The sequence below is a fragment of the Crinia signifera genome, chromosome 4 (assembly GCF_055691185.1).
Source record: "Crinia signifera chromosome 4, ASM5569118v1, whole genome shotgun sequence".
Lineage (NCBI taxonomy): Eukaryota > Metazoa > Chordata > Amphibia > Anura > Myobatrachidae > Crinia > Crinia signifera.
Window position 1 is genome coordinate 129,600,631 of NC_139220.1, and position 27,472 is coordinate 129,628,102.

General features: G+C 42.1%; 1 protein-coding gene across 1 annotated transcript in view; it reads right to left on the reverse strand.

Annotated features, from left to right (window-relative positions):
• Nucleotides 1–2,031: 2,031 nt before the first annotated feature.
• Nucleotides 2,032–27,472, reverse strand: part of HMGA2 (high mobility group AT-hook 2) — a 129,483-nt gene continuing 104,042 nt past the window's right edge. The window contains exon 5 of the mRNA XM_083182451.1: nucleotides 2,032–2,363. Within this exon, the coding sequence (XP_083038577.1) occupies nucleotides 2,319–2,363 (45 nt within the window). The 3' untranslated portion in view covers nucleotides 2,032–2,318. The remainder of the gene's footprint in view (nucleotides 2,364–27,472) is intronic.

Genomic DNA, 27,472 nt, shown 5'->3' on the forward strand with positions numbered 1-27,472 from the left:
GGAAACAAACATGTGCAGCCACCCACTAAGCAGGGATACTATGGGGTATCAACTCCTAAGAGGGTGAAAAGGGGTCAAATATCCCCTCCAGAAAACCATTCACTTATTTAAACTGGGCACAACAACTAGTTTCCTCCAGCTTCTGTCAGCCCATCATTCCGTTACATAAGCACTTCATCCCAATATTGCCATATGATGCTGGGGAACTCACATTCAATTCTCCTCAAGCAAAGAAATGTAGCCTGTAGATGACTACCTAAATTGCTGTGTCTGCAGACATGTGCCAACGGTATCAAGTAGCCAGTGTCATGGCAACGGACTGTTCAACAGGTTTGTTAATGCTTAGCAACAAGAAGTCTGCAGTGCAGAATCATAAAAATCTTCCCCTTACAATTTTAATTTCAGAAACTGGTGGAGTATCACGGCTCCCATCGCATGCCATATATAGTGGCATGCGATTGGATGCGATTTTTGCAGTTTTTCCCCAATTTTTTTTAACAAATTCGCATGCGATCGCATCGCATGCGTTTAACAGAAAAGCATCCAAATGCATTGAAATTAGTATCAAACATGTTCAATGGCCCCCAAATGTCATTTTTGAGGCTGTACCAACCCCACTATCAACGCGAACCCGAAGCGTGGAGAGCGCAGCGAGCCCGCGAGGGGCGGCGGTACGCGTCCTACGACCTTTTCATACCCCCACTATCCACGTCGGCGTGGAGTTGAGAATAGAAAGTGTGGTGAGCGCAGCAAGCCACCGAACCCGAAGCGTGGTGAGCACAGCGAGCCCCGCGGATACCTTCACAGGTATCCGTGTCCCCTCACGGGCTTCACAGGTATCCGTGTCCGCTCGCCACACTTTCTATTCTCAACTCCACGCCGACGTGGATAGTGGGGGTATGAAAAGGTCGTAGGACGCGTACCGCCGCCCCTCGCGGGCTCGCCACGCTTCGGGTTCGCATTGATAGTGGGGGTGGTACAGCCTCAAAAATGACATTTGGGGGCCATTGAACATGTTTGATACTAATTTCAATGCATTTGGATGCTTTTCTGTTAAAAAACGCATGCGATCGCATTGCAAAATCAATACAAAAAAATTAATCTTGGCCTCCAAGACGCCTTATTTCTTTTCTTTTTTAAAGGACACAAGTGAATATATTTAAAACATCTCTCCCCCTTCCAAAGAAAATCTACATATACACGATCCTAGCTAAATTAAATTAAGAACCTTTCTGGTGCTCATCTCAGGATCCTATTCCTTCTTCACAAGAGCCAAACATAAGAATCCAGGGTACCGTAAAAATATAGATTTGGGGTAGACATTAAGTATATATATATATATATATATATATATATATATATATATATATATGCGCACACACACACGCACGAGGCCAGCATTCCACTTGAATTAGAATTGCCCCAGTGCCCTCTTACAAAAAAAGGATATTTTGCCAAATTACAAACACACTCACTCATAGTTCAATGTCTAGGCTGTGCTGACCAACATCAAGAAGTATATATGACTTTGGCCAATGTTCTTGTCATGGATCAAAGAAGATATATTCTCCCCCCTTTAGAAAACAAGATTTTGGAGTAAATTTGTACTCCCCAGACTATTGATGCAGGATATTTTACATGTCAATACTCGTCACAACAAAAAACACCATCTTTTGCACTGCATAATGCTGCGGTGTTAGATTTCCTGCCTTTGTGCCGGGAAGCAATCGCTTGCTTTGGAAATGTTCAGCTAGAACATTATTGTTTGAGTTACAGAAAAATATGGAGTCCGCAATCCCCTGCTAAAAAAAGCCTACACAACAAAAATATCTCCCAGGAGATTTAGGAACTAAATGGTATGGTCTACACAGTGTTACATACCAAGCCTTTCCAATTAAATGCCCATTTAATATGTCATATGTTGAAAGTTTCCTTATATGTATGCAGTGAATGACTGAACCTGGTGCACAAATGTTTCACCCACACAGTCATAACAGTATTAATGAAAATAATTAGTAGGTTAAAAACATAAAAATAAAAACAAGTTGCCATTTATCTGTACCCCTGTCTTACAGCAGTTTTTCCTTAGCACTAAAACTGGGTCAGTGAAAGGATTACAAAGAAAGTAAATGAACAAGTTAAGAGTTTGGATGATTTGGTTCCCTGCCCCGTAGACAAGTAGAGAGAGGGCGGTAGAACAAAATAAGTGGTCAAGGCAGCGTCTTTCATTTCTGAGAACCAGATGAACTGAAGCGGACTGAATCTGAATCTAAGAAGCCCAATTGTTGTTTGAGGTAGAAATTCATATTGGTTGTCCTCTAATCCTCTTCAGATTCGTGCGAGGAGGCCTCTTCAGTTTCTTCCTGCATTGGACAAGAAATGGTGGAATTAGAATGTTAGGCAATCTCCCATACAAGAAGACAGGCCAAAAACAATAATTTAACACTCTTCTGAACATATAGGTAGGTGCCTATTTGTACAGCCCTAACCAGACAAACTAAAACAGGTTGAACCAGAGGTGCCAGCAAATGGCACAATATGGGAATGTTCAAGTATTTGTTAACTGGATGAAAACCTGCTTGTCAATTGAAGGTGATGGAGGGTTGGTAAACATTGGCACTTGGACATGCCTATTGCTATCTATCCACTGCAAATGAACCTTCCTTCATTGTCTGTACCAATATGATGTCATGATAATATTTTACAGTTGTTTTGATACTTTGAATCTCATAGAAGAAAGGTATAACGTCTTTCACTTAAAGGAAGAGAAAAATATTTCGTTTTTTTCTGTATGATAATGACTTGGTGGCAGTAAGTGTACATGCTCATTTTATTGGATTCTTTAAAACACATACGCATCGAACTCCGCATCAGTCCCACTTATTCTTGAAGTAATTTTTTAATAAACTTATGAATCATGGAAACATGGAAATGGAGGAGAAAGTATGTCAAATGTAAAACTTTGGGCAACGTGAAGCTCCCTCAGCTCCCCTATGGGACATGAATAGAGAGAACGCTTCAATGAAGTAAAGTTAAACTTATACACTGGTCTATGTGCAATGGTTTTAATCTGTATGGGAATGCTGTTTTTTCTGCAATCCCTTCTTTCAATAGAGGCCCTAATATGGAAGATTAGGAAAATGTGAAGGCCACGGACCATCAATGCCAAGTGGCATAGAACACTAGTGTGTTCTTAGATTACATGCCTTTACAAGATGTGGGACTGTATCTTGTGCCTTCCTATCACATTAATAGACAGCCATGACACTAAAAGGAATCGAGCTCCTTAGGTACAAGTGTGGCAAAAATAGATCGGATTGATCCCATATGCGGCAGGGAGAAGATTACAGAATCATGGTAAACAATGCAACATCATATATATATATATATATATATATATATATATATATATATATATATATATATATATATATATATATATATATATATATATATATATATATATATATATATATATATATATATATATATATAGATAGAACAGGCCTCCATACAACTCTAAATGCTTCACTTGGAAATAGAGAGATATAGGTAGCACTAAAAGCAGAAGATACATTGTGGAAATCGGGTGAGAACAGGGATTTCGACTCTTTTTCAGCCTAACATCACTGCCGGGATACAGATGCTCACAGTTTGGAACAGTTGTCGCTAAGCAAGTTATTGCTTACCCTGCACAAAATCAAAATGACAACCAAATCTAACTTTCTGCACGTGTTACATCTGCCCCCCCTGCAGTGCACATGGTTTTGTCCATTAGAGAGAATTTGCATTTGCGAGTGAACCAGAACCAGGCCCTCAGTTCCTAAACCTCTAATTAGGACATCATCAGGAACTGGGGGGCAGATTTATTAAGCTCGGTGAAGTGATAAAAAGTGTCTGGTTTTTATCACCGGCCAATCAGCTCCTACCTGTGAAGTTACAGGCTTGGTATGAAAAATGACAGGTAGGAGCTGATTGGCCGGTGATAAAAACCAGACACTATCACTTCACCAAGCTTACTAAATCTACCCAGGGTTCCTGAACCTGTTTTGAGCCAAAGGGTACTTTCCATTAGATAAGTTTTATTTTAAAGTCCCTTGTGAGGGCCTTTGTTTCTAAATACAATATATACATATCTCTCTCTATTTTTATTTCATCGACCCACCCCCAGACCCAGAGTTCCTGGACCTATTTTTACAGAACAATAGTACTGCCAGCATCAGTATATTGAATGCCGACTTCCCCCCACTGCCAACCCATCCTCTTCACATATTCAAAACTGACACAGAATTGGGAGCTATGCAGACCCCTATGGTGCCATGAGTAGTGCAGAAAAACAATTACATTTCTGTGCATAACAAAATGTACAGGAAAGATAGGGCACACTAAGGAGTAGGACAGATTAGCGCAGGAGAAATGTGAGCCATCAGCAACCACATCAGGCAAATAAATCAGGAGCTGTGTTGGAGGGAAGAACTGAGCATCAGATGTTCTGCTGCAGACTAGATGCAGATAAAACTACGGATTTACTAGGACTACACAGCTGCGGGAACGTTATACATATACGGTGGATTTTGAAAATTACCAAATGCCATTCAACAGAAATCTAAAGGAGAAAACCTCGGCACTTACAGCACAGTGACCCTTCTCTGTTCATTGATATATTGCTGTTTGTAGGCAAGAATAAAACAATGGAATGGAAAAAAAAATTACGGATTTGACCGTTCTGGCTGGCAATAAAAGTACATTTTGAGAAGTTGTAATCTTCATATATTTGTCAACTAGCATAGCTACTATGTGGCAGACCCCGCAGTGGCTTGTGGGAGCAGCACCAGTGGGGTCTGTGGTGGGCGCCGCTGCCCAGGCAGCAGTGAACGCTAAGCGGGTCCCCACCCTGTGCATAACAAATGAGCGGGACCCAGTGCAGTGTATATTGAATGAGCGGGGACACACCCCATGCATATCTAATGAGTGGGGACCCGGCGCAGTGCATATTGAAGGAGTGGGTCCCGTTTATTACATATGCATGGGGCGGGGACCCGCGCATTCAATATGCACTGTGCCAGTTCACCGCTCATTAGATATGCACGGGCTGGGCAGAGCTTGAAAGCGGCAGTTTTCCACTGCTGAACTTGCCTCTCTGATTAGGTCCCGCACCTCCTATACAACTGCATACACACTTGCCGATGCCGGCTCAGGGGTGGGAGACTGCCGTGCTGCCGCATGGCCATCGTTAAGAAGGACTTCCCTCATCCAGGCATGCAGTACGAGTGAGGGGGTCATTAACGATGTGCGAGGGTGCGCATAATTAACAGCAAGCGTACACACTAGAAGATAAAAAGTTAAATATATTTTTCAGACTGGGCTTTCTGAAAGATATCTTTCACTTTAGCTTCTAGTAATCTAGTGTGTTTGGGGGCTTAATTAATATTTGTTCTCAAAACCAAACAGGAAACGAGAGAGAGGAAATGTAGCACATACAAAGCTGGTATAAAAACCCAGATCTGCCATTACATCTTTTATATCCTTTTCAGAATTAATTTCTAGTAATGATTTTTCCGTAAAAAAATAAATAAATCTAATTACCACCGTCTCCTTGGCTAGTTTATTGAGAGGTCACATTGCTTAGATGACTCAAACAGGGCTGAAGTCAAGGTGTATTTCCTCAAGTTAGTGATTAAAAAGCAAAATTACCTATTAAACAGTGGTATTATGGGGGATATTCAGATGTGGATGGAGTTACTATTATTGCTGCTTCCTTGCTGCAGTAGTGACGCAACATGCATCCTATCATCAGATCACTCACCATTGGGTGGCTTGCAGGACTCATGGTACTGCCCAAGCAGCCCATTTGCACAGGAAAGGAAATCTTATGGTGTGTACACACGTTACATGTGCCTTAAGATCCTATCCACGATCTGATCAGATAGGATCTTAAGGCACATCCGATTTGCATCCTATCTTGACTATATAGTGCAGATCTGCACTATATAGACAAGGCAGCCAAGACTTTCTGGCTTCCGATACATGAACGCGCACCGGGATCGGATCGGGATCGCAAGGGTTAAAACCCTTGCGATCTGCATCCGATGCCGATCCGATGTTGACTATATTGTCAACATCGGAAAGGAAATCGGACCGTGTGTACACAGCATTAGTCCAACAACCGATATTCCTGGCCTCTTCCCTCCCCTTAAACTGAGAAGACATGCCTCAGTTTTCATAAGTCAGTGCCCACTCCCCAGACAACTGCAGACTGTCAATCACTGGCAATCTGCTGTCCCTCTGTGTCCTGTTAACAGGGGCTGTCAGCTCTTCCAGCTGACCCCCGCAGCGCTTACATGCCGCGGAGGTCTCCGTTAAACATCTGTTGAACAGAGACCTCAGCGGCGTCTCTGCGCAATGGGAGCAGCGGTCCAGGAAAGGTGCAGATAAAATGAGCTTAGCGGGAACACTTTTCCTTGAAGGCACTGTAAAGTAGGATTACATTCGCAAATACAGCCGCAGTCACACACTGGCCAGTATTCAATGCTGGCTTTCACTATGTGCTATCCTAATTAGGATTCACTGCACATTCTCAGGCATCGGTCGGCTGAGAGCGAATTTTAACCCCCCCCCCCGCGAATGCCGAAGGGAGCCGGCAGAGAGATAAAAGCCTCTCTGCCTGCATCGGACACTGTGTGGGTGAGAAGGAGGCCTGGCGGGGACACAGGCAGCTGAAGCTGCCGCCTCGGGAGACAGGGCAGGCGGGGAGGTGGAGGGAGCGCTGCGTTGGTTGCAGTGAACATCTAATAATAGTCTCCCCACCCCCCTGTGACGTCATCTGTAGAAAAAAATATTGTAACTGTTAAATATATATTCATGTGCTGCAAGTACATGAATCCAAATAGCATGACCCTTAATTAAAATAATGATTTTTTGACATCAAAAAATAAAATAAAATATATATATATATATAGTAAACCTTTATTTTAAAAGAACACATTGCAGTTCACCATAAAAAGTTGTCAAATGCAAAACGGTTAAACAAGGCTAAAAATCACAGTGAAAGCAGTTTTCCATCCCAACATTGAATACACTCTCGGCGAATTAGAGTCAAAACCCCATTGAAATACATCAGCGAATTGCAGCGAGCATGAAATGGAGAACTGGCCGGCATTCACTGTTCGCTTTCGGTGAATATTGAATAGGGTGAATTTGATTTTCAGTGAAAAGAATCACCACAGAGCGTAAAAACAGCCTGATTCGCCGACAAAACTGTGAATCCAGAGCATTAAATACTGGCCACTGAATATAGGTATGCCACATTTTAAATCGAAGAAAAGTCATACCATTCCACGATTAGAAGGACTATTTAATGCAAAAGAAGGCTAGATGTACATACTCTTTATATTGTTCACACAACTAGAACAATGAAGGCATACCCCCTACAATTCAACTTAACACATTTTAAATTCAATGGATTTGCAACACCATATTCCCCAGTAGGCCATATGGAAAGAAACCTAGATGGTCATTCAGAAATTGTTTTTTTTTCTCAATGTATGAAGGAAGAAATGTAGGTGAAAAGCCATTTGCTGCAGCAGAAAAAATAAACTCTTTAAGAACAACTCACTAAACCAGATTACGAAAGTCTTCATACTTTAATAGATTTAATTTTCCACATGGCTTCATTTTGTCTGGGTGGCTGACAGAATTTATAACACTCTTCCTTTCCCATGCCACTACAGTGCACCATTCAGCAAAGCACTCCTTTAAGTTGGTCTGCATTACATGAGCAAGCTTTCATTCATTAGTGTTTGAAACACTTCAGCTGTGAAGGGCTCCTAAATGCTACCACGTGTGACACCAATGCAGCTCCCTGCTCAAGGAGGAATATAAAGTAACAGCCTTTAATCATGGTGCTTGCTGCAAACCCTGTGCGGGACGCTTCAAAACCTTTTCTACTTTGTCAAAAGAAACTACTACAAAATGCTGTACTGTAAATCCACAAAAGTGAAACCGAATGGATGAAAGCTTGAAAGATATTACCACAGCAACACCAAACACTCACATTATAAACTGATTCTATTTAGGGACCGATGTTTGGCATATGCCCAGCCGCATTTCTGCACATGTGCATACTCATGGTAAATCGGGCCGTGAAGTCGGTGCTGGGGGTATGCTGCTGAGATCACCGGATGTCAGCTGCCAGCCCACTTCCTCCCAAGGGTGCACGCAAATCTAAGTGACCTGAGAGTCACTTTGATATGAGTGTTCACCCACAGGCTGCGAATGGCTGTTTATGTTAAACATCCATTCGCAGGCCCTGGGTGTAAACACACTGTGAGGAACGCAGTGGGCGTACCACCATTCGGAAGGCTCGGATGCAAATTCGTGTCAGAGCTAAATCAACCAGAATAACCCCCATTATTACCATAAACCAACAAATACATGTTCACTAAAGATACTGTACATTCTGGCAAACACTGTTGGATTAGGTATATTTAGAAATACTTTTCCTATTCGGTTTATTCTACAGAACACAATTATCTACTAAAGTCACTGTTACCCTTGTTGGCTAGGAAGAGATTCAATGGTAGACAGGGGCAGGCAGTGTCCGAATGAGGCATGACGGGCCCACTGGGAAAAGGGAGGGGGGCTGCCTCTGGTCGCAGCCCCCGCGGGGTACCGCAATGCAGGAACCCCCCCTCCCCCTGTCGCCGCTGCTCTCCTCCCGGTCCCCGGCACCTGTCCTATGATGACAGGCGCCGGGACTGGTGCATGCACAGTACAAACATATGTACTGCGCATGCGGACAGCTTCTATGGGCTGCTTCGGCAACGGCCCATAGAAATCTTGGTCCCGGCGCCTGTACAATATAAATGACAGGCACCAGGACCAGTTCTTGCGCAGTACAGATATGGGTACTGCGCATGCGCAATTGCCATTTTTGCACGCAGCAAGGGAACACTTCCAAAGGGGACTGCCCTGGTGACTGGCAGGTCAGACTTCCAATAGGAAGTCACTGCAAGCCACAGTGAAGCCAGTGCAGTCTGCCACACTGCATCTGGCTTCGCGGGTTGGAATCATTTGGTCTACAGCATTATGGTCGACAGTCATTAGGTCAACATGGGAAAAGGTCAACATGGGAAAAGGTCAAAAGGTCATTATTTTGACATTGTCTAGGTTGACAGTCAAAAGGTCGACATGAATGTCAACACAGTCAACATGGACACAGTTTAAAGTGCACCACTACGCTCGCGATGCGTCGGGCACGGTACCTTGCTACGCTCGGCACACTATTTTATTCTCCCACCACGCCCTAGTGGATGGTAGGGCATGAAATACCGCCTGTCGGCACATGTTGGCTCAAAAGACAGTGAAAAACTCCATGTCGTACTTTTAACTGTTGACCTAGACAATGTTGAACTAATGACCTGTCAAACTAATGACCTTTCAACCTAGAAACCATGTCAACCTTTTCCCATGTCGACCTAATAGTGTCGACATAATGACTGTCGACCATGTAGTAGTAGTTTGTTTATTTATAAGGCGCCACAAAGTGTCCGCAGCACCGTACATAGCAAACAAAAAACAAAATCACAAGGTAACGTACAGGGAGTGTTGATAAAATACAGCATAAATAGGGGTATAGCTGGTAGAACTAAAATCAGCATCAGTTCTAAAGTAGGTGTCGAAATTGTCGAGGAGACTGAAGATGAAGTAGAGGAAGGGAAGAACAGGGCAGGAGCACTGGTGAGGTAAAGAGGTAGGGTGAGTACGTGAGAAAGGAGGGCCCTACTCATAAGAATTAACAGACTAAAAGGAGGTGGGTGGACGAATGAAAAACAATAGGATAAGTAGGAACGGATGGGAACGGATGGAGGGGTAGGGTAGGCAGGATAGGAGGAGCGAAATAGGTTAGGAGGAGGAGGGATAGGCTAGTTGGAAGAAGTGGGTTGTGAGGGAGAGCGCTTGAAGGAGGTAAGTAAATCAGAAAGCCTGATGGGTGGCGGGAGGTTGTTATAGTGCAGGGGGGCAGCGCGAGAGAAGTCTTAACACGGGAGTGGGAGGAGGTGATACATAATGCTGTAGACCAAATGACCGCATGCCGGCTTCGCTACAGTGGTGGATTTTACCTGGGGGGGCTGTAGCCCATAGGTAAAAACCGGCACCGATTGGGTCCCATAAATGAAAAAAAAAAATCTAGTAAAACCTGCTAGTGCATGCATGATCATAGAATAAACCATAGTCCTGTGCAGTATAATGCAACACATGTATAATTTAAGTGTGCAATCTGGAACCTGATCAAGTCAAGCAACTTTCTCTCACTTTGGGTGCCAGAAGTTCAATATTACAAGACAAAACAAGTTCTAGTGTCATCAATATTACAACATAAACCTTTGAAAAATTAACAAATGGATACTATAAATATTTCAGGATTCCCTGTCCTTTCCTGGTTAAAGATAGATTGATAAATAGTATTCTACAGAAGACACGCTTCAGAGTTTTATAAAGTTATTCCACTGCAAGCAGGACTAACTGTGGCAAAGTCACTATTCAATAGTGACTCAGGCTTCTCTGGGTATGCAGGCCATGTTTGGCTTCTCCGGTTTGAAAAGGGTCTAGCAAGCTAAAACCTTCTCCGCTAAGTGTGAATAATGTGGCAATTAGTTAGTCAGCGTCTAGGTCAAATGGTTGACATGGTTAAAAGATTGACACAAGCAAAAAAGTTGACCTAGCTATTGTCGCCAAGTTTTTGGGGCTTTGTTTTCTTTTTTGAATGCTTTCACATTTTACCATCAAAGCAGACTCCAACTGGGAATGGTAAAGTGTGCCAAGTACAGCAGTAGCAGAGCAAGAGAGCTCAGGTGCTCAGGTGTCGACAGGGACACCAAAAAAAATAAAAAAATAATTAATGTTGACAGTTTCATGTGTCACAATTTTCCATGTTGACCTTATACAGGTTGACAGACATTGCCAATCTAATTTATCACACCAGAATAGGGTGGCCAATCCCGGGATCGGCGGGAATTGGCCCCAAAATGTCCGGGATTTCAATCCCGGGATTTTGGGATTCGACTGCGCATGCAGTCTGTCAGGCAGCGTCTATGCACCTGCTCCGATGCTGCCCGGCTGTTTCTGACCCGGCATGCGGCTTGCGCAGCGTGACTGTCTCGGTCATAGGTCACGCTGCACCTCCAGTGCCGGAACCCTCTAGCCACCCAACCTCTCCCGGCTGCACACAGTAACCCAAGCACCTCTGCATCATACCCACCTCTGCCGTCTGCCCCCCTCCACCGCTCCCCTAAAGTTAGTCAGGCAGTGTGGGGCACAGGGGCGGTGTTCTTTAGGGGATGCCAATCCTGGGATTGAGCATTTTTCAATCCCAATTCCTGGGATTGGCATCCCTACACCCGAATAATGCAGCCCAATGGCTGCTTCAACCACTGTCAGAATTGGAAACAGACCAGAACTACTCCCATTCATTACTATTTTTTTTACCACTACTCTAAAGTCATATACACTAGATGATATAGATCGTTAACTATATGAATAAGGATATAGTTATCATTCATATCATCTAATGCAGGGCTGGGCAATTGCGGCCCTCCAGATGTTGAGGAACTACACATCCCAGCATGCCTTGCATCAGTTTCAGCATGGCCACATAGCAAAACTAATGCAAAGCATCCTGGGATGTGTAGTTCCTCAACATCTGGAGGGCCACAATTGCCCAGCCCTGATCTAATGTGTAGGGTCAATACACTGAGCGTGCAGCACAGACTACTGTGGGTGGGGGGAGGGTTTTAAGAACGATGTGCAGGAGTGTGCATCATTAACATTGAGCATACACACAAAAGACAATATGAATGATATATTGGTATTGATACAGTTATTGTTAATATTGTTAACAATATGTCATCTAGTGTGTATGGGGCTCTAAGCAGTGATGTCCAGAGGCTCTGAGCTAAGAACATTTATGCAAAATAGGCCTAAATGTTTTAATTGCCTTGGATCTTGAAACATAAAAAACATTTCAGGAATAGGTCTCTTTTCCTTTCTGCGGGTGATGGTACGACGACAGCTGGGGTAACCAGTGATTACTGCTGCTCTACACATGGCATCTGACATTGCAGGGAGGGGAGCGGGGGCTGCCCAGCTGCTCAGAAAGCACTGGGCATGCCCCAAAAATGAAGACCGCAGAGGTAGTCCTGTGAGGCCCCACCTCCTTTACATGAAGCCCACCCCTTTTGTGAGGTCCCACCTCTTCTCAGCACAGAAAAGTTTGGAGACAGTATAAATCATGTAGTTGATTAAAAAGCAAGTTTAAAATTAGTTTATTGATCATTTCCATTACACAACATTAAAATGTTCAGAGTTTAATGCACACCATCACAAAGCCTATTAGATGTGCTTTGATGCGAATGCAAGAATAATGTAAGTGTATGAACATGTGCACAAACCTGATAACTTACCTTTGTAAAGCACTATTTGGATGCTTTGACAATTGCAATGGAATTCTCATAAGCACAATGGGGCTCTCATAAGCAAAATGGGGCAGATGTATTAAGCCATAAAAAGTGATAACCGTGAGAGTAATAAAGAGATAAATGTCCAGCCAATCAGCTTCAAACTGTCAAGTTAGAGGCTGTGTTTGAAAAATGTCAGTAAGGAGCAGATTGCCTGGACGTTTATCTCACTTTTAAGACTTAATACATCTGCCCCAATATGCTGTGTGAGGTGTGCTAATAATCACTCTGCACACTCTGATAACAGTGAGAACTAAGTACATGTTTTCTACTTGCATTAACTAGGGTTGTTTTTCAGTGCCTTTTGTGGGTGCTAAGGCTGAGAATCCTTTTACAGTAGTTCATGTTATACAGACTGCCATAAAAGTAGTACTTTGTAGCATTGTTTAAAAACACATTTCATTACTGCTCTTATGTATTTGTCAAATTAACCACATTTTAAACCTTAAAAGAAGGGAGTACTGAAGAAATAATGGAGGGTGAAAATCTGTAGCCAAGAGACACACATACACACCTCATTAAGGCCTAGCTATGTGGTAAGGCCAAGCTGCAGCTTCCAGGTCAAGCTACTTAGCCATTGGAAAGGGACTTCAGGAAAGTAACATAAAAGGGCCTTTCAAAGTGGAAGTGCACAGTGACGTTTTTATGAGTAGCAGGCATGAGGGCTGCTGAACACTGAACAGCTCACACAGTCACTTCCACAAGCACTTCACAAAGAAAATGAACACTGCTGCATTGCAAGGAACATTCTTTAGGTGGGGGAATGGTGAGGGGAATAGGGAAAGGTAAAGTTCTTCTTGAGGACCCTTTGTGTTCTGGTATTTTCCAAATATACTGCAAGAACACCCACTTTGCCTCATTCTGGTGTTTTTCTTTGTTGTGAATTATGAAAAAAAATAGGAATTAGTATTGCTTAACACTGATCAGACACTTAATTGTGATGGATGTACATCTAAAGCAGAGATGGATATATATCATTCTTCCACCCCAGAAATGTTGTTTAATAAGATAACCAGTCCCTGTTGGCAAAGAAGAGGTATCCAGCAATTATACATCCCTGGAACACAAATGCTCTTCCAAAAAATAAAAATCACATGTTTATCATAAACAAAGCACTATGCAAAGTAAATACAACCTTCAGACAGAATTGCCCCTAAATCCTGGTTTTTACTTGGCATTTGAGTGCCGGTTTGTTTTTCCGGTTCCAGTCTGACCCACCTTTCACACAGAAAAGCAATATTACCGGGTCAGGCGTTACCCAGTGGAAAGGGCAGAACAACTTAAGATGATCTCGGGCGCAAGAGATGGTCTGAATCCCAATAGAGCAGCTGCTGAGAAAGAGGGGATAGTCAGTCCCCACATACCACAAGGAAAAGAAAAAAGCAAGCAGCACTTAAAAACAATGGGTGTACAAGTGAATGAGGATTTAGTTTTACTAATAAAATACCACATATATATAGTACATAATACATAAAGGTTAAAAACATAACTTGATATAGCTCAACGTTCAAGATTCACGCCTATACAGGATTTTGACCATGTGCAAATAACCAGCTGAAAATAATGGATTGAGTCCCAGCGGAATAGTCTGTGGTAAAACTTTACCTACCTCAGAGCCAAAGAGTTCTCTGCTGGAGGAAGGAATCTGGAGCAGCATCTCAATAGATCCAATTACAGAAGATCCTGCAAGATCCGTAGGTATACGGTTGTGTAGGAGCTTAAGGTGCCATGTCAATCAGATGCAGTTTGCCCGGGCAAGTCCGATTGCTGGTGAGTGCTGGTCAACTGATGTATTTTGCTACTAGCCAGTTGCTTTCATAAAACTACTGGCTAGTAGTAAAACGCGTCATTGTTGACCGGCACTCACCAATATTTGCACATGGTCAAAATCCTGTATTGGTGTGATTCCTGGATGTTGAGTTAGATCAATTCACGTTTTAACCAATACAGGATTTTGACCATGTGCAAATATTGGTGAGTGCCGGTCAACAATGACGCGTTTTGCTACTAGCCAGTAGTTTTATGAAAGCAACTGGCTAGTAGCAAAATACATCAGTTGACCAGCACTCACCAGCAATCGGACTTGCCCGGGCAAACTGCATCTGATTAACATGGCACCTTAAGCTCCTACACAACCGTATACCTACGGATCTTGCAGGATCTTCTGCAATTGGATCTATTGAGATGCTGCTCCAGATTCCTTCCTCCAGCAGAGAACTCTTTGGCTCTGAGGTAGGTAAAGTTTTACCACAGACTAATCCACTGGGACTCAATCTATTATTTTCAGCTGGTTATTTGCACATGGTCAAAATCCTGTATAGGCGTGAATCTTGAACGTTGACCTATATCAAGTTATGTTTTTAAACTTTATGTATTATGTACTATATATGTGGTATTTTATTAGTAAAACTAAGTCCTCAGTCACTTGCACATCCATTGTTTTTAAGCGCTACTTGCTTTTTCCATTTCTACCCAGTAATTTGCTGATTACTGGGTAGAAATAAAAAACACTGGTATTTCTTGTGTGTGAAAGGGTCAACTTAGGTTGAAATTCCCGGTTCTTCGACCCTTGCAAATACCCGTATTGAACGGAAAATTACCGGGTACAAATGTTTGACCCGGTAATTTGCTTTTCTCTGTGAAAGGAATGTAAAAGATAATTACACTTAACCTGTTGATTGCGAAGTGAATTTGTTAAAATTGGTGTGAACATTGCAAAGCAAACATTTGTATTTATCATAATGACCTGTAATGTTTACCTTATGTAGAGAATAAATTTTTTTTTTTTTTTACACAATTTTTTATTTGAATTTATACAACAAATGTGAGCAACGCTGGCATTTTTAGCCAATATATTGCATATTTCTCAGAGATGTTTGCACTCATGTTTTGAACATCACAGAGATGTTGGCATTTTTAGCGGATATTTTGAGCCTCTCAGAGGGTTAGTGCACTGAAAGGATTAAACAAGCCTCAGCCATACCCAGGTGGATTGCCTGGTCTTGTTTTCACTAAAAGATGGAAGTAGATTTACTAATCAAAGCCAACAGAGGATTTAAATTAACCCCTTCCTGACAGAGCCAGTTTTTGCGTTCCTGACAGAGCCCTTTTTTTCAAATCTGACATGTATCACTTAAGTGGGGATAACTTTTTTTTGCTTTTACTTATCCCAGTGATTTTGAGATTGTTTTTTCGTGACACATTGTACTTCAAATTAGTGGTAAATTTGGGTCGATACAGTCTGTGTTTTTTTGTGAAAAATACCAAAATGTCGTGAAAAAATGGAAAATTTTGCAATTTGCAAAATGTTAAATTTTCTGCTTGTGAGACAAATAATCATACCACTCAAAATAGTTAATAACTAACATAGACCATATGTCTACTTTATGTTTCCATCATTATTTCAACTTCCTTTTAATTTTTTTGGACACTAGGAGGCTTACAATATGAATAGCAAATTCTCAAATTTTCAAGAAAATTTCAAACACTGATTTTTTTAGGGACCAGTTCAGTTCTGATGTGACTTTGAGGGACTTGTATGTGAGACACCCCCATAAATGATACCATTTAAAAAACTGCACCCCTCACAGTATTCAAAACAGCATTTTGGAAGTTTGTTAACCCTTTAGGTGTTTCACAGGAATTAAAACAAAGTGTAGGTGAAATTTCAAAATTTCATTTTTTTTTGCAGATTTGCAATTTTAATACATTTTTCTAAGGAACACAGTACATTTTACTAGAGAAATGTGACTAAAAATTGATTCCCCCAATTCTTTTGTTTTCATAAATATCCTATATGTGGCCCTAGTGTGCACGTTGACCAAACCACAGGCTTCATAATAGAAGGAGCACCTACTTGATTTTGGAGCCTCCTTTTTATGAGATTATTTTTTAGGCACCATGTAGGTTTCTAGGCACCATAAGATGCTAAAATTTAGGAACCCCCCCACAAGTGACCCCATTTTGCAAACTACACCCCTCAGGGAATTCATCTAGGGGTATAGTGTACATTTCAAACCCCCAGGGGTTTCACCAATTGTGGTACAACTGGGCAGTGAAAATTAAAAATTACATTTTTTACACAAAAATGCAGTTCTGGCTCAAAATTTTTCATTTTCAGAAGGTATGAAGGAGAAAAAGCACCCCAAAATCTGTGCCCCAATTTCTCCCGAGTACGGCAATGCCTCACATGTGACCAAAAAATACCATTTGGGTGCATGGCAGGACTCAGAAAGGAAGGAGTGATTTTTGGATTTTGCAGCTCAGATTCTGGTGGAATGTTGGTGGGTGCTATGTTGCATTAGCAAGACCCCCAAAGCACCAATACAGTGGAACCCCCCCACAAGTGACCCCATTTTGCAAACTACACCCCTCAGGGAATTCATCTAGGGGTATAGTGTACATTTCAAACCCCCAGGGGTTTCACCAATTTTGATACAACTGGGCAGTGAAAATGAAAAATTACATTTTTTACACAAAAATGCAGTTCTGGCTCAAAATTTTTCATTTTCACAAGGAATGAAGGAGACAAAGCATCCCAAAATCTGTGCCCCAATTTCTACCGAGTACGGCAATGCCTCACATGTGACCAAAAAATACCATTTGGGTGCATGGCAGGACTCAGAAAGGAAGGAGTGATTTTTGGATTTTGCAGCTCAGATTCTGGTGGAATGTTGGTGGGTGCTATGTTGCATTAGCAAGACCCCCCAAGCACCAATACAGTGGAACCCCCCCACAAGTGACCCCATTTTGCAAACTACACCCCTCAGGGAATTCATCTAGGGGTATAGTGTACATTTCAAACCCCCAGGGGTTTCACCAATTTTGATACAACTGGGCAGTGAAAATGAAAAATTACATTTTTTTACACAAAAATGCAGTTCTGGCTCAAAATTTTTCATTTTCAGAAGGTATGAAGGAGAAAAAGCACCCCAAAATCTGTGCCCCAATTTCTCCCGAGCATGGCAATGCCTCATATGTGACCAAAAAATACCAGTTGGGTGCATGGCAGGACTCAGAAGGGAAGGAGTGATTTTTGGTGGTGGAATGTTGGTGGGTGCTATGTCGCATTAGCAAGACCCCCAAAGCACCAATACAGTGGAACCCCCCCACAAGTGACCCCATTTTGCAAACTACACCCCTCAGGGAATTCATCTAGGGGTATAGTGTACATTTCAAACCCCCAGGGGTTTCACCAATTTTGATACAACTGGGCAGTGAAAATGAAAAATTACATTTTTTTACACAAAAATGCAGTTCTGGCTCAAAATTTTTCATTTTTAGAAGGTATGAAGGAGAAAAAGCACCCCAAAATCTGTGCCCCAATTTCTCCCGAGTACGGCAATGCCTCACATGTGACCAAAAAATACCATTTGGGCGCATGGCAGGATTTAGAAGGGAAGGAGTGATTTTTGGATTTTGCAGCTCAGATTCTGGTGGAATTTTGGTGGGTGCTATGTCGCATTAGCAAGACCCCCCCAAGCACCAATACAGTGGAACCCCCCCACAAGTGACCCCATTTTGCAAACTACACCCCTCAGGGAATTCATCTAGGGGTATAGTGTACATTTCAAACCCCCAGGGGTTTCACCAATTTTGATACAACTGGGCTGTGCAAATGCAAAATTAAATTTTTTACACAAAAATGCAGTTCTGGCTCAAAATTTTTCATTTTCACAAGGAATGAAGGAGACAAAGCACCCCAAAATCTGTGCCCCAATTTCTCCCGAGTACGGCAATGCCTCATGTGTGACCAAAAAGTGGCAGGACTCAGAAGGGAAGGAGTGATATTTGGATTTTGCAGCACAAATTCTGGTGGAATGTTGGTGGGTGCTATGTCGCATTAGCAAGACCCCCAAAGCACCAATACAGTGGAACCCCCCCACAAGTGACCCCATTTTGCAAACTACACCCCTCAGGGAATTCATCTAGGGGTATAGTGTACATTTCAAACCCCCAGGGGTTTCACCAATTTTGATACAACTGGGCAGTGAAAATGAAAAATTACATTTTTTTACACAAAAATGCAGTTCTGGCTCAAAATTTTTCATTTTCAGAAGGTATGAAGGAGAAAAAGCACCCCAAAATCTGTGCCCCAATTTCTCCCGAGTACGGCAATGCCTCACATGTGACCAAAAAATACCAGTTGGGTGCATGGCAGGACTCAGAAGGGAAGGAGTGATTTTTGGATTTTGCGGCTCAGATTCTGGTGGAATGAATGGTGGGTGCTATGTGGCATTAGCAAGACCCCCGAAGCACGGTGAAATGATGAACCTAAAAATCCATAGATGTGTGGTATATTTTAAAACACTCCTTTATACATAGGCCGGGTTTGTCGGGGCAAGTGTCACACTGGAAAATAGTTTGCTTTCTTATTCCCTTTTTATAGCAAACTTTGCACCTTTTTTGTGTCCTGCCCTTTTTTCCAGTGGAGGGGATTTCATCAGGAAAATGCTGCCCTGGTACAATACGGGGGCCAGTACTAGAAGTACTGGGGCCCTCTGCCTGCTGGTTCCCAAATACTAGGCCCTTTATGACTTCCTCTTGAAAGTGCATAAATGTCCCCCTCTGGCTGGTAGAACGGAATAGCACGTAAGCGTTATACAGTGCCATCTGGATGATATACACGGCCAGCTTCTTGTACCAGATTTTTGTTTTCCGCAGGGGACTGTACGGCTTCAGTACCTGATCTGAAAGATCCACTCCGCCCATGTACCTATTGTAATCCAGGATACAATTAGGTTTTGAGGTGTGGGTACTGGTACCTCGTACAGGGACGGAGGTGGTACTGTCTCCGTGAATTGTTGTCAGTATAAGGACATCCCTCTTGTCCTTATATTTGACCAACAACATATTTTCGGTGCATATTCCCCTGCTTTCACCCCTTCTCATTACTTGGGCAATGTGCGTTTTTGGGAGGCCTCTTTGGTTCTTGCGCACAGTACCGCAAGCTGCTGTACCTCTTGAACCAAGGGCCTTAAACAGGGGGATGCTGGTGTAAAAGTTATCCACATAGAGGTGATAACCTTTATCCAGGAAGGGGTGCACTAAATCCCAGACAATTTTTCCACTAACACCTACGAGGGAGGGGGGGCATTCTGGCGGTTCAATTCTTGAATCCTTCCCTTCATATACCCTAAACCTGTGGGTGTACCCTGAGGTGCTTTCACACAGCTTATACATTTTTATGCCATACCTTGCCCTCTTACTGGGAAGGTACTGGCGGAATTTAACCCTTCCTTTAAAATGTATAAGGGACTCGTCTATGCAAATGAATTTATCTGGGATCTCTTCAAATTTGCCACTGAAATGATCAATGACCGGCCTGACTTTGAATAGCCGGTCAAAGGTGGGATCATCTCTGGGTGGGCACTGTGCATTATCGTTGTAATGCAAAAATTTAAGGATCGTCTCAAATCGAGCCCGGGGCATGGCCATACGGTAAAATGGGGTGTTGTACAGAACATCTGTACTCCAATATTGCCTAATTTCTGGCTTTTTTACTATGCCCATATGAAACACCAGACCCCAAAACGTCATCATCTCTACTGCATCTACAGGGGTCCACCTAGCAAATGATGACGTGGGGTTTTGAGCAATAAACTGCTGGGCATATAAATTAGTTTGGTCCACCATTAAATTTATAAAATCATCAGAGAAAAATAATTTGAAAAAGTCAATTTCTCTGAGACCTGTGGAATCAAATTGGATTCCTGGCATGGCCAAAAACTCAGGAACCTGGGGCTCAAAATTGTCTGGTGGTGGGGTCCATACGAGATCAATTATTGGGGGGGGGGGGGTCTCAGCTGCTCTACGGGGGCGTCTTTGAGGGGGTCCCTCATCACTAGAGGAGGAAGAGGAGCTTAAGACGAAGCCTTCAAATTCCCCGCTTGCATCACTGGCTGTGTCAGAGTCAGAGGCAAGCATGGCATATGCCTCCTCCGCTGAATACATTCTTCTGGATGACTGGGATGACATTTGGGATGACATTTGGGATGCCATTTTTATTTTTGTGTTACTGGTAGTGAAATGTTTCAACACGTGTATAGTGTAGGGGGGGGTACAAACTTTATTTCAACCCGGGGGGTATGTAGTGTGTAGTGTGTATGTAGTGCAGAAAAAAAAAAATACTTTATACCAAAAAAAAAAATTGAAGGGGTTAAAAAAAAAAATATTGAAGGGGTTAAAAAAAAAAAAAAAAAAAGGTCCTGCGCCAAAAATTGAGCACAGATGTTGGTCAGTAACGCCCGTCACTGAACAGCGCTCAAAGGCAACAGGAATTTGATACAAAAAAAAAAAAAAGATCAACCCTGTGCCGAAAAAGCTGATCAGTGATGTACGTCACTGATCAGCGCACAGTGGCCACAGGACACCCACAAAATCACAGTGTGTGTAAAAAAAAAAAATTAAAAAAAGACCCACAGCAGCCTAAAAAAAAAAAAAGGTGATCAGTGATGCGACACTGATTACCAGTGAGGGGCAGCAGGTGCACAACCTTTGGTGCAACTGACAGTGCAACTGGCAGCAACTGGCAGGTATATATAAAAAAAAAAAACCTCTGCACCCCCAAAAAGTTGCTGATCACCTCAGATATAGTGATCAGCACAAAAGCCGGGGGCAGCAGACACAAAATTTAGCACTCTCTATCACTATCTCTCTCTATCTCTCTATCTCTCACTATCTATCACTCTACGGGGGCGTCTTTGAGGGGGTCCCTCATCACTAGAGGAGGAAGAGGAGCTTAAGACGAAGCCTTCAAATTCCCCGCTTGCATCACTGGCTGTGTCAGAGTCAGAGGCAAGCATGGCATATGCCTCCTCCGCTGAATACATTCTTCTGGATGACTGGGATGACATTTGGGATGACATTTGGGATGCCATTTTTATTTTTGTGTTACTGGTAGTGAAATGTTTCAACACGTGTATAGTGTAGGGGGGGGTACAAACTTTATTTCAACCCGGGGGGTATGTAGTGTGTAGTGTGTATGTAGTGCAGAAAAAAAAAAATACTTTATACCAAAAAAAAAAATTGAAGGGGTTAAAAAAAAAAAAAAAATTGAAGGGGTTAAAAAAAAAAATATTGAAGGGGTTAAAAAAAAAAAAAAAAAAGGTCCTGCGCCAAAAATTGAGCACAGATGTTGGTCAGTAACGCCCGTCACTGAACAGCGCTCAAAGGCAACAGGAATTTGATACAAAAAAAAAAAAAAGATCAACCCTGTGCCGAAAAAGCTGATCAGTGATGTACGTCACTGATCAGCGCACAGTGGCCACAGGACACCCACAAAATCACTCTATGACACTGCAGCAGCAGCACTGACAGTTATATACTATATGAAAAATAACCCCTGCACCCCCAAAAAGTTGCTGGGGGTGCACAAAATGGGGGCAGCAGACACAAAATATAGCAGTCTCTATCACTATCTCTCTCTATCTCTCACTATCTATCACTCTATAACACTGCAGCAGCAGCACTGACAGGTATATATATATATAAAAAAAACCTGCGCCCCCAAAAAGTTGCTGATTTATACTGATCAGCACAAAAGGGGGGGCAGCAGTCAGTTATATAAAAAATATATAGCACAATCTGTCACTATCTCTCTCTATCTCTCTATCTCTCTATCTATAACTATATCACACTGCAGCAGCACAAAATATAGCACTCTCTGACACTATCTCTCTCTATCTCTCTCTATCTCTCTCTATCTAACGCTATTACACTGCAGCAGCACAAGTTCACAACACAGGAAGTCACAAGTAGTAACAGGATCCAGGAAGCATCCAGCACACTACAAGCAGTAATGAAGCAGTGATCAGGTAAGTATTTTGCTCGGTTCAGGTCAGTATACTGCGGCAGCTAGGCACGGTGACCGCACTGCACGCAATTCCAGACCGGAATGGCGTCTGCAGTGCAGTCACCGTTAGTTTAAATCTCCCTCCTTGGCTGTGATTGGTCCGTCGGTCCGACGAACCAATCACGGCCTTTGGGGGCGGGCGGGGTGAGGTGGGGTGACACCAGTGTCACCCTTACACCCCGCGGTGATTGGTGCTGTACTTTACAGCACCAATCACCTCCGATCGCGTGTCACCGGCGAACGTTATTCGCCGGTGACACAGAAAACGCTGTAATTGGCTGTTCACACTGAACAGCCAATCACAGCGATCGCCGACGGGGGGCGGCATCGCAGCCCCCCCTGGGCATGCAGGGACATGTCTGCTGTCAGTTACAAGCCATGACGTACATTTACGCCATGTGTCGGGAAGTACTTCCCGACCATGACGTAAATGTACGTCAATTGTCGGGAAGGGGTTAAAAACAGCAAACCCCAATAAATGCTAAACATAGAACTCTATAGAATAGAGTATTCTTGATGAATCTACCCAGTGTAGTCCACATTCCATACCTAGTGAAAATCAGCATAAGTATGGTCCGAAGCAGATCAAGTTCCTCTTTCGTGGGTTCTGACCACAAAACCCCATTAGCCCCACACTGAAAATAATCTGTGCTCCTTTCAACACCCCTTGGCTGTTAAGGCCGAAGTACTGAGCATCATTGGAACCACTAAAATGACGACAACCACAGTGGATCTAAAGCTTGGTACACTCCTACAGATTTAGCTGTCCAATCTGTCTGAGGGAAACAAAAACCTGATAATGTGTTTTGACAGCAAATGACATTCAACTATTTCCTTCCAAATGCTGGAAAATGGATAAATATAATTGTTCGGATAAATTTGTTAAAATCAAATGGATTTAGTCAATTTGTCTGAATGGCTATTTTCTATTTTCCAATGTTTGGAAGCAAATGTTCGCTTCTCATATGCTCCCATACATTACCAGATTTTTGTTTCAACCAAATAGATTGGAAAGATAAAGCTTTAGGGGTGCACCAAGCTTTAGTATAGTGGACATGAATACCTAAGACACTACAACAAAGATAGAAAAGCCAAACCATTTTACAATAATCTTTGTCTAGTCTCCAAACCTTCAAGCGTACCCTAAAAAACGCATCGCTTCTGGCAAGGGTATCAAATTCCGGAACCGCCACATAACCTTCATAAACCTTTCCTATCCAGTTACCTTGATAGCAGTACAAACATAGCCTCACTTATTTTCTCTCACCTTTCCATCCTCCTGACCCCTGGCTTGCACTGCTGGGTCATTGTATCATACAGTCCACCAAGAAACTTTGCAATCTGGTGGACCCTTATGCAATAAAGAACACCTATCCTTGTGTATCATTGCCTATTTCTCTATAAATTGTAAGCTTGTGAGCAGGGCCCTCCAGTTATTTTGACCGTCTGTAACTACCCAGTTTGTTTTATCCTTATTTCCAATTGTAAAGCCCAAAAAAATTGCTGCGCTGTATGAGAGACTTATTTAGTTTTATTTATTTATTTATTAAGAGACTCAATCACTTTGTGACATAAAACAAATTCAATAAAACCCATGAAACAGAAGACTCCCTTGCACAGATTTGTTTAACAATTGCATTACAGGAACAACTTAGCCATTCACATCATAGGCAAACAACAGGATACTCCTAATCTGGCGCAAATGTGGATGTTAATTAAATAACGAGCAGCTGGTTAAATTCAGGGGACCATCAACTTCCCCAACTCAGGAACCGTAGAAAATAGAAAAGATGTGAATAAAACCAGCGCTGAATGGTGAATGGGAGAGTTCAATTGGATATGATAAACAGCATAAATCCTACTTCTGAATGTCCCATAGATGTATGCAGGTGGCAGTAACTTGAAAGGCAGGTGGGATCAGAGATATCCCCTAATGACAGACACTTACTTTCAAGTTCTGACCCGCATGCACGTAGCAGTATCTGTACAACTTCAAAAATCCCCACGTCTGTATACAGGCAAATTGGAGTCAGACTTACTTTAGCTTTCTGTCACGCGTGTACGTAACAGGTTCTTTACACCAAACGCTCCACTCCTCTGCTGGTAAAAACGATTTATTCTCTCAGACATACAGGTAAAAGCGGGGGTAATGTACACGGGAACAGGTAGTATGAAGAAAAAGGACACGCTGGGACGGATGTCAGATGAACAGGCGGGCAGCGCTGCAGACGCTGCGGCTTCGGTCCTCTGATCTGTGTCTTTGTCCTTCCTTCAATAGAGTCGGCATCAACGCGTTTCGGAAGATATTTTTCCTTTGTCAAGACAAAGAGGACCGAAGCCGCAGCGTCTGCAGCGCTGCCCGCCTGTTCATCTGACATCCGTCCCAGCGTGTCCTTTTTCTTCATACTACCTGTTCCCGTGTACATTACCCCCGCTTTTACCTGTATGTCTGAGAGAATAAATCGTTTTTACCAGCAGAGGAGTGGAGCGTTTGGTGTAAAGAACCTGTTACGTACACGCGTGACAGAAAGCTAAAGTAAGTCTGACTCCAATTTGCCTGTATACAGACGTGGGGATTTTTGAAGTTGTACAGATACTGCTACGTGCATGCGGGTCAGAACTTGAAAGTAAGTGTCTGTCATTAGGGGATATCTTTGATCCCACCTGCCTTTCAAGTTACTGCCACCTGCATACATCTATGGGACATTCAGAAGTAGGATTTATGCTGTTTATCATATCCAATTGAACTCTCCCATTCACCATTCAGCGCTGGTTTTATTCACATCTTTTCTATTTTCTACGATAGCCATTCACATCAGTCTATGCTCCAGTGGAGCATGCATTTATATATTCCCAATCATAGGTACACAAGCTAGGGTTAATTTTTTTGTTCATGGGAATCAAGCTCAAGACCTCAGTTCTGTGAGGCAGTAATGCTAACCACCCTAGTGATTCTTCAACATATTTTTCAAACGCTGCGCCCTGGACTATCAGAAACCTTTTCACAGCACAGCTAGGCCAAAAGTATAATAAGAAATTTAGAATAAATTAAATTAAGAAAAATGTGTTTATAGGTCATCCTTGGGTTCAATTTAGGTGGTGAGGGACAGGATTTGTTTCAGTTTCTTCACCTATTTTAGAGCATTCATGCTACCCACACTAACCCTCAATTACGGTTACATTATCCAAGTAATGGATTATACTTTGCTGGCAGACAAGCAAAGAACACTGAATAAATAATCCCTGACACATGACAAGTACAGTAGTCCTTCCTAACTGCTTTGGGGCTCCTCTACATATGGATGCAAGTCATTTTATGACACCTCCCAGATGTAGCGCTAAAGGTCCACAGTGCTAACTTCACAATCTCCCTGAAATGCATTTTTTTAAAGTAGGCAAGTGGTAATTTGTTTACATAAAGGCTTTTCAGATCATAATTGTATGCCATTTGTAACGTAAAAATTATGGACTAATCCACGGGTTCTCAAAATCGGTCCTAAGGACCCCCACACAGTGCATGTTTTGCAGGTCTCCTCACAGAAGTAAAATAATTAGTTCCGCCTGTGGATATTTTAAAATGTGTCAGTGAATAATGAATACACCTGTGCACCTGCCGGTGGCCTGGAAAAGAGATTAGTTATTGAAGTACAATTCTTTTAAACCCAGTGTAAAATTAAAATAAAGAAACATTTGTTCTGGAACCAGTGGTGCACCAAAACAAAGTCACTACTTGGTGTCCATATTCTTGGCATGGGTGCATTTTATGGTCTTCTATGTAAATTATTGTTAATTTCACTATGGTCCCTATAGATTATAAACTTGTGAGCAGGGCCCTCCTACCATTTTGACTGTCTGTAGCTATCAAGTTTGTTTTATCCCGATTTCAAATTGTAAAGCACAAGGGAACATGCTGCGCTGTATAAGAAACTTAATACATTGTACAAAATAAAAACTGAATGAAAATGAAACCGCAATACTAAATCTTCATTAAAAAAACTCATATGGATGTTCCTATAAAAAAAAATATCTCCTGAACACAAGCCAGTAAAATCCCTAATTAAAAGATGCCTGTATATCTCTTGCTAAAGAGCAGTGTTCGCAAAGCAGCATTGTTAGAAAGGATAAGCTTCAAACTAAATTCACACTGCCACATGGAAAATACATCAATATGGATATTCTAAGGAAACAGATGGAAAAGGAAGAGATTCCTGTGAATGTAGTTTAAGATTTACATTATACTCCATGAACTTCCATGTAGTCCCCATGTTTATATAATTTATCACTATTTCCTTACACCGTTCAGATTAGGAAGCCAGCATGAGCTCATGTCCTTGTTAATTCTTAGCCTGAACTCCTCTCCTTTAAAGGGAAACTCATTTGAACACAAAGGATAACTGTGAAGCAGATTGACAGAGTAGTTGTTCACGGCCTCTGAACTTTCAATGGGAGTCGGGACATCCTTTTAAAAACTGACGTCAGGCAAAGTACATTTTAAGTTGCAACTGGACAAAAAAAATAAATGTTACTGTCATTTCTTACAAAGAATCCTTGAGTATTAACTAACATCTAGTGAAGAATACAAATATAAAAATGGAAATGTTCAATATACATTTATTTTACAGAGGACTGCCTATATACTGTATTATTCTGCATAAGGCTATACTAGATTGTACACTTAGTCAAAATCGAGCTGCCTGCAGAGTCTAAATTTTTCGTATGATAAAGTCCCCACGATGGCACATCGCGTCATCCCAAGCTGTACACACATGGTGCGATATGTACTAGGTTTTCTACCAACATGGACTATACAGTCCATATCAAACCATGTGCATGCAGCTTAACTGTCATTTTTCAAAGCCAACCTGTAATTTGACAGTCAGGAGCTTATTGGCTGCTGCATGGTCACCATGCTTAATAAATTTGCATAGAATACAAAAAAAAAAAAACCTCTTTCCACACGGTGCGATTGTTAATGGAAAACTGAACTACATTACCTAGTGGCCAAATTTTAAAAAAGTTTTATAAATCGTATTTTTAATACCTATTTTCAAGTCTTTTACAACTTGACAATTAGGTAATTTTCACAATTTTGTAATGCATCATT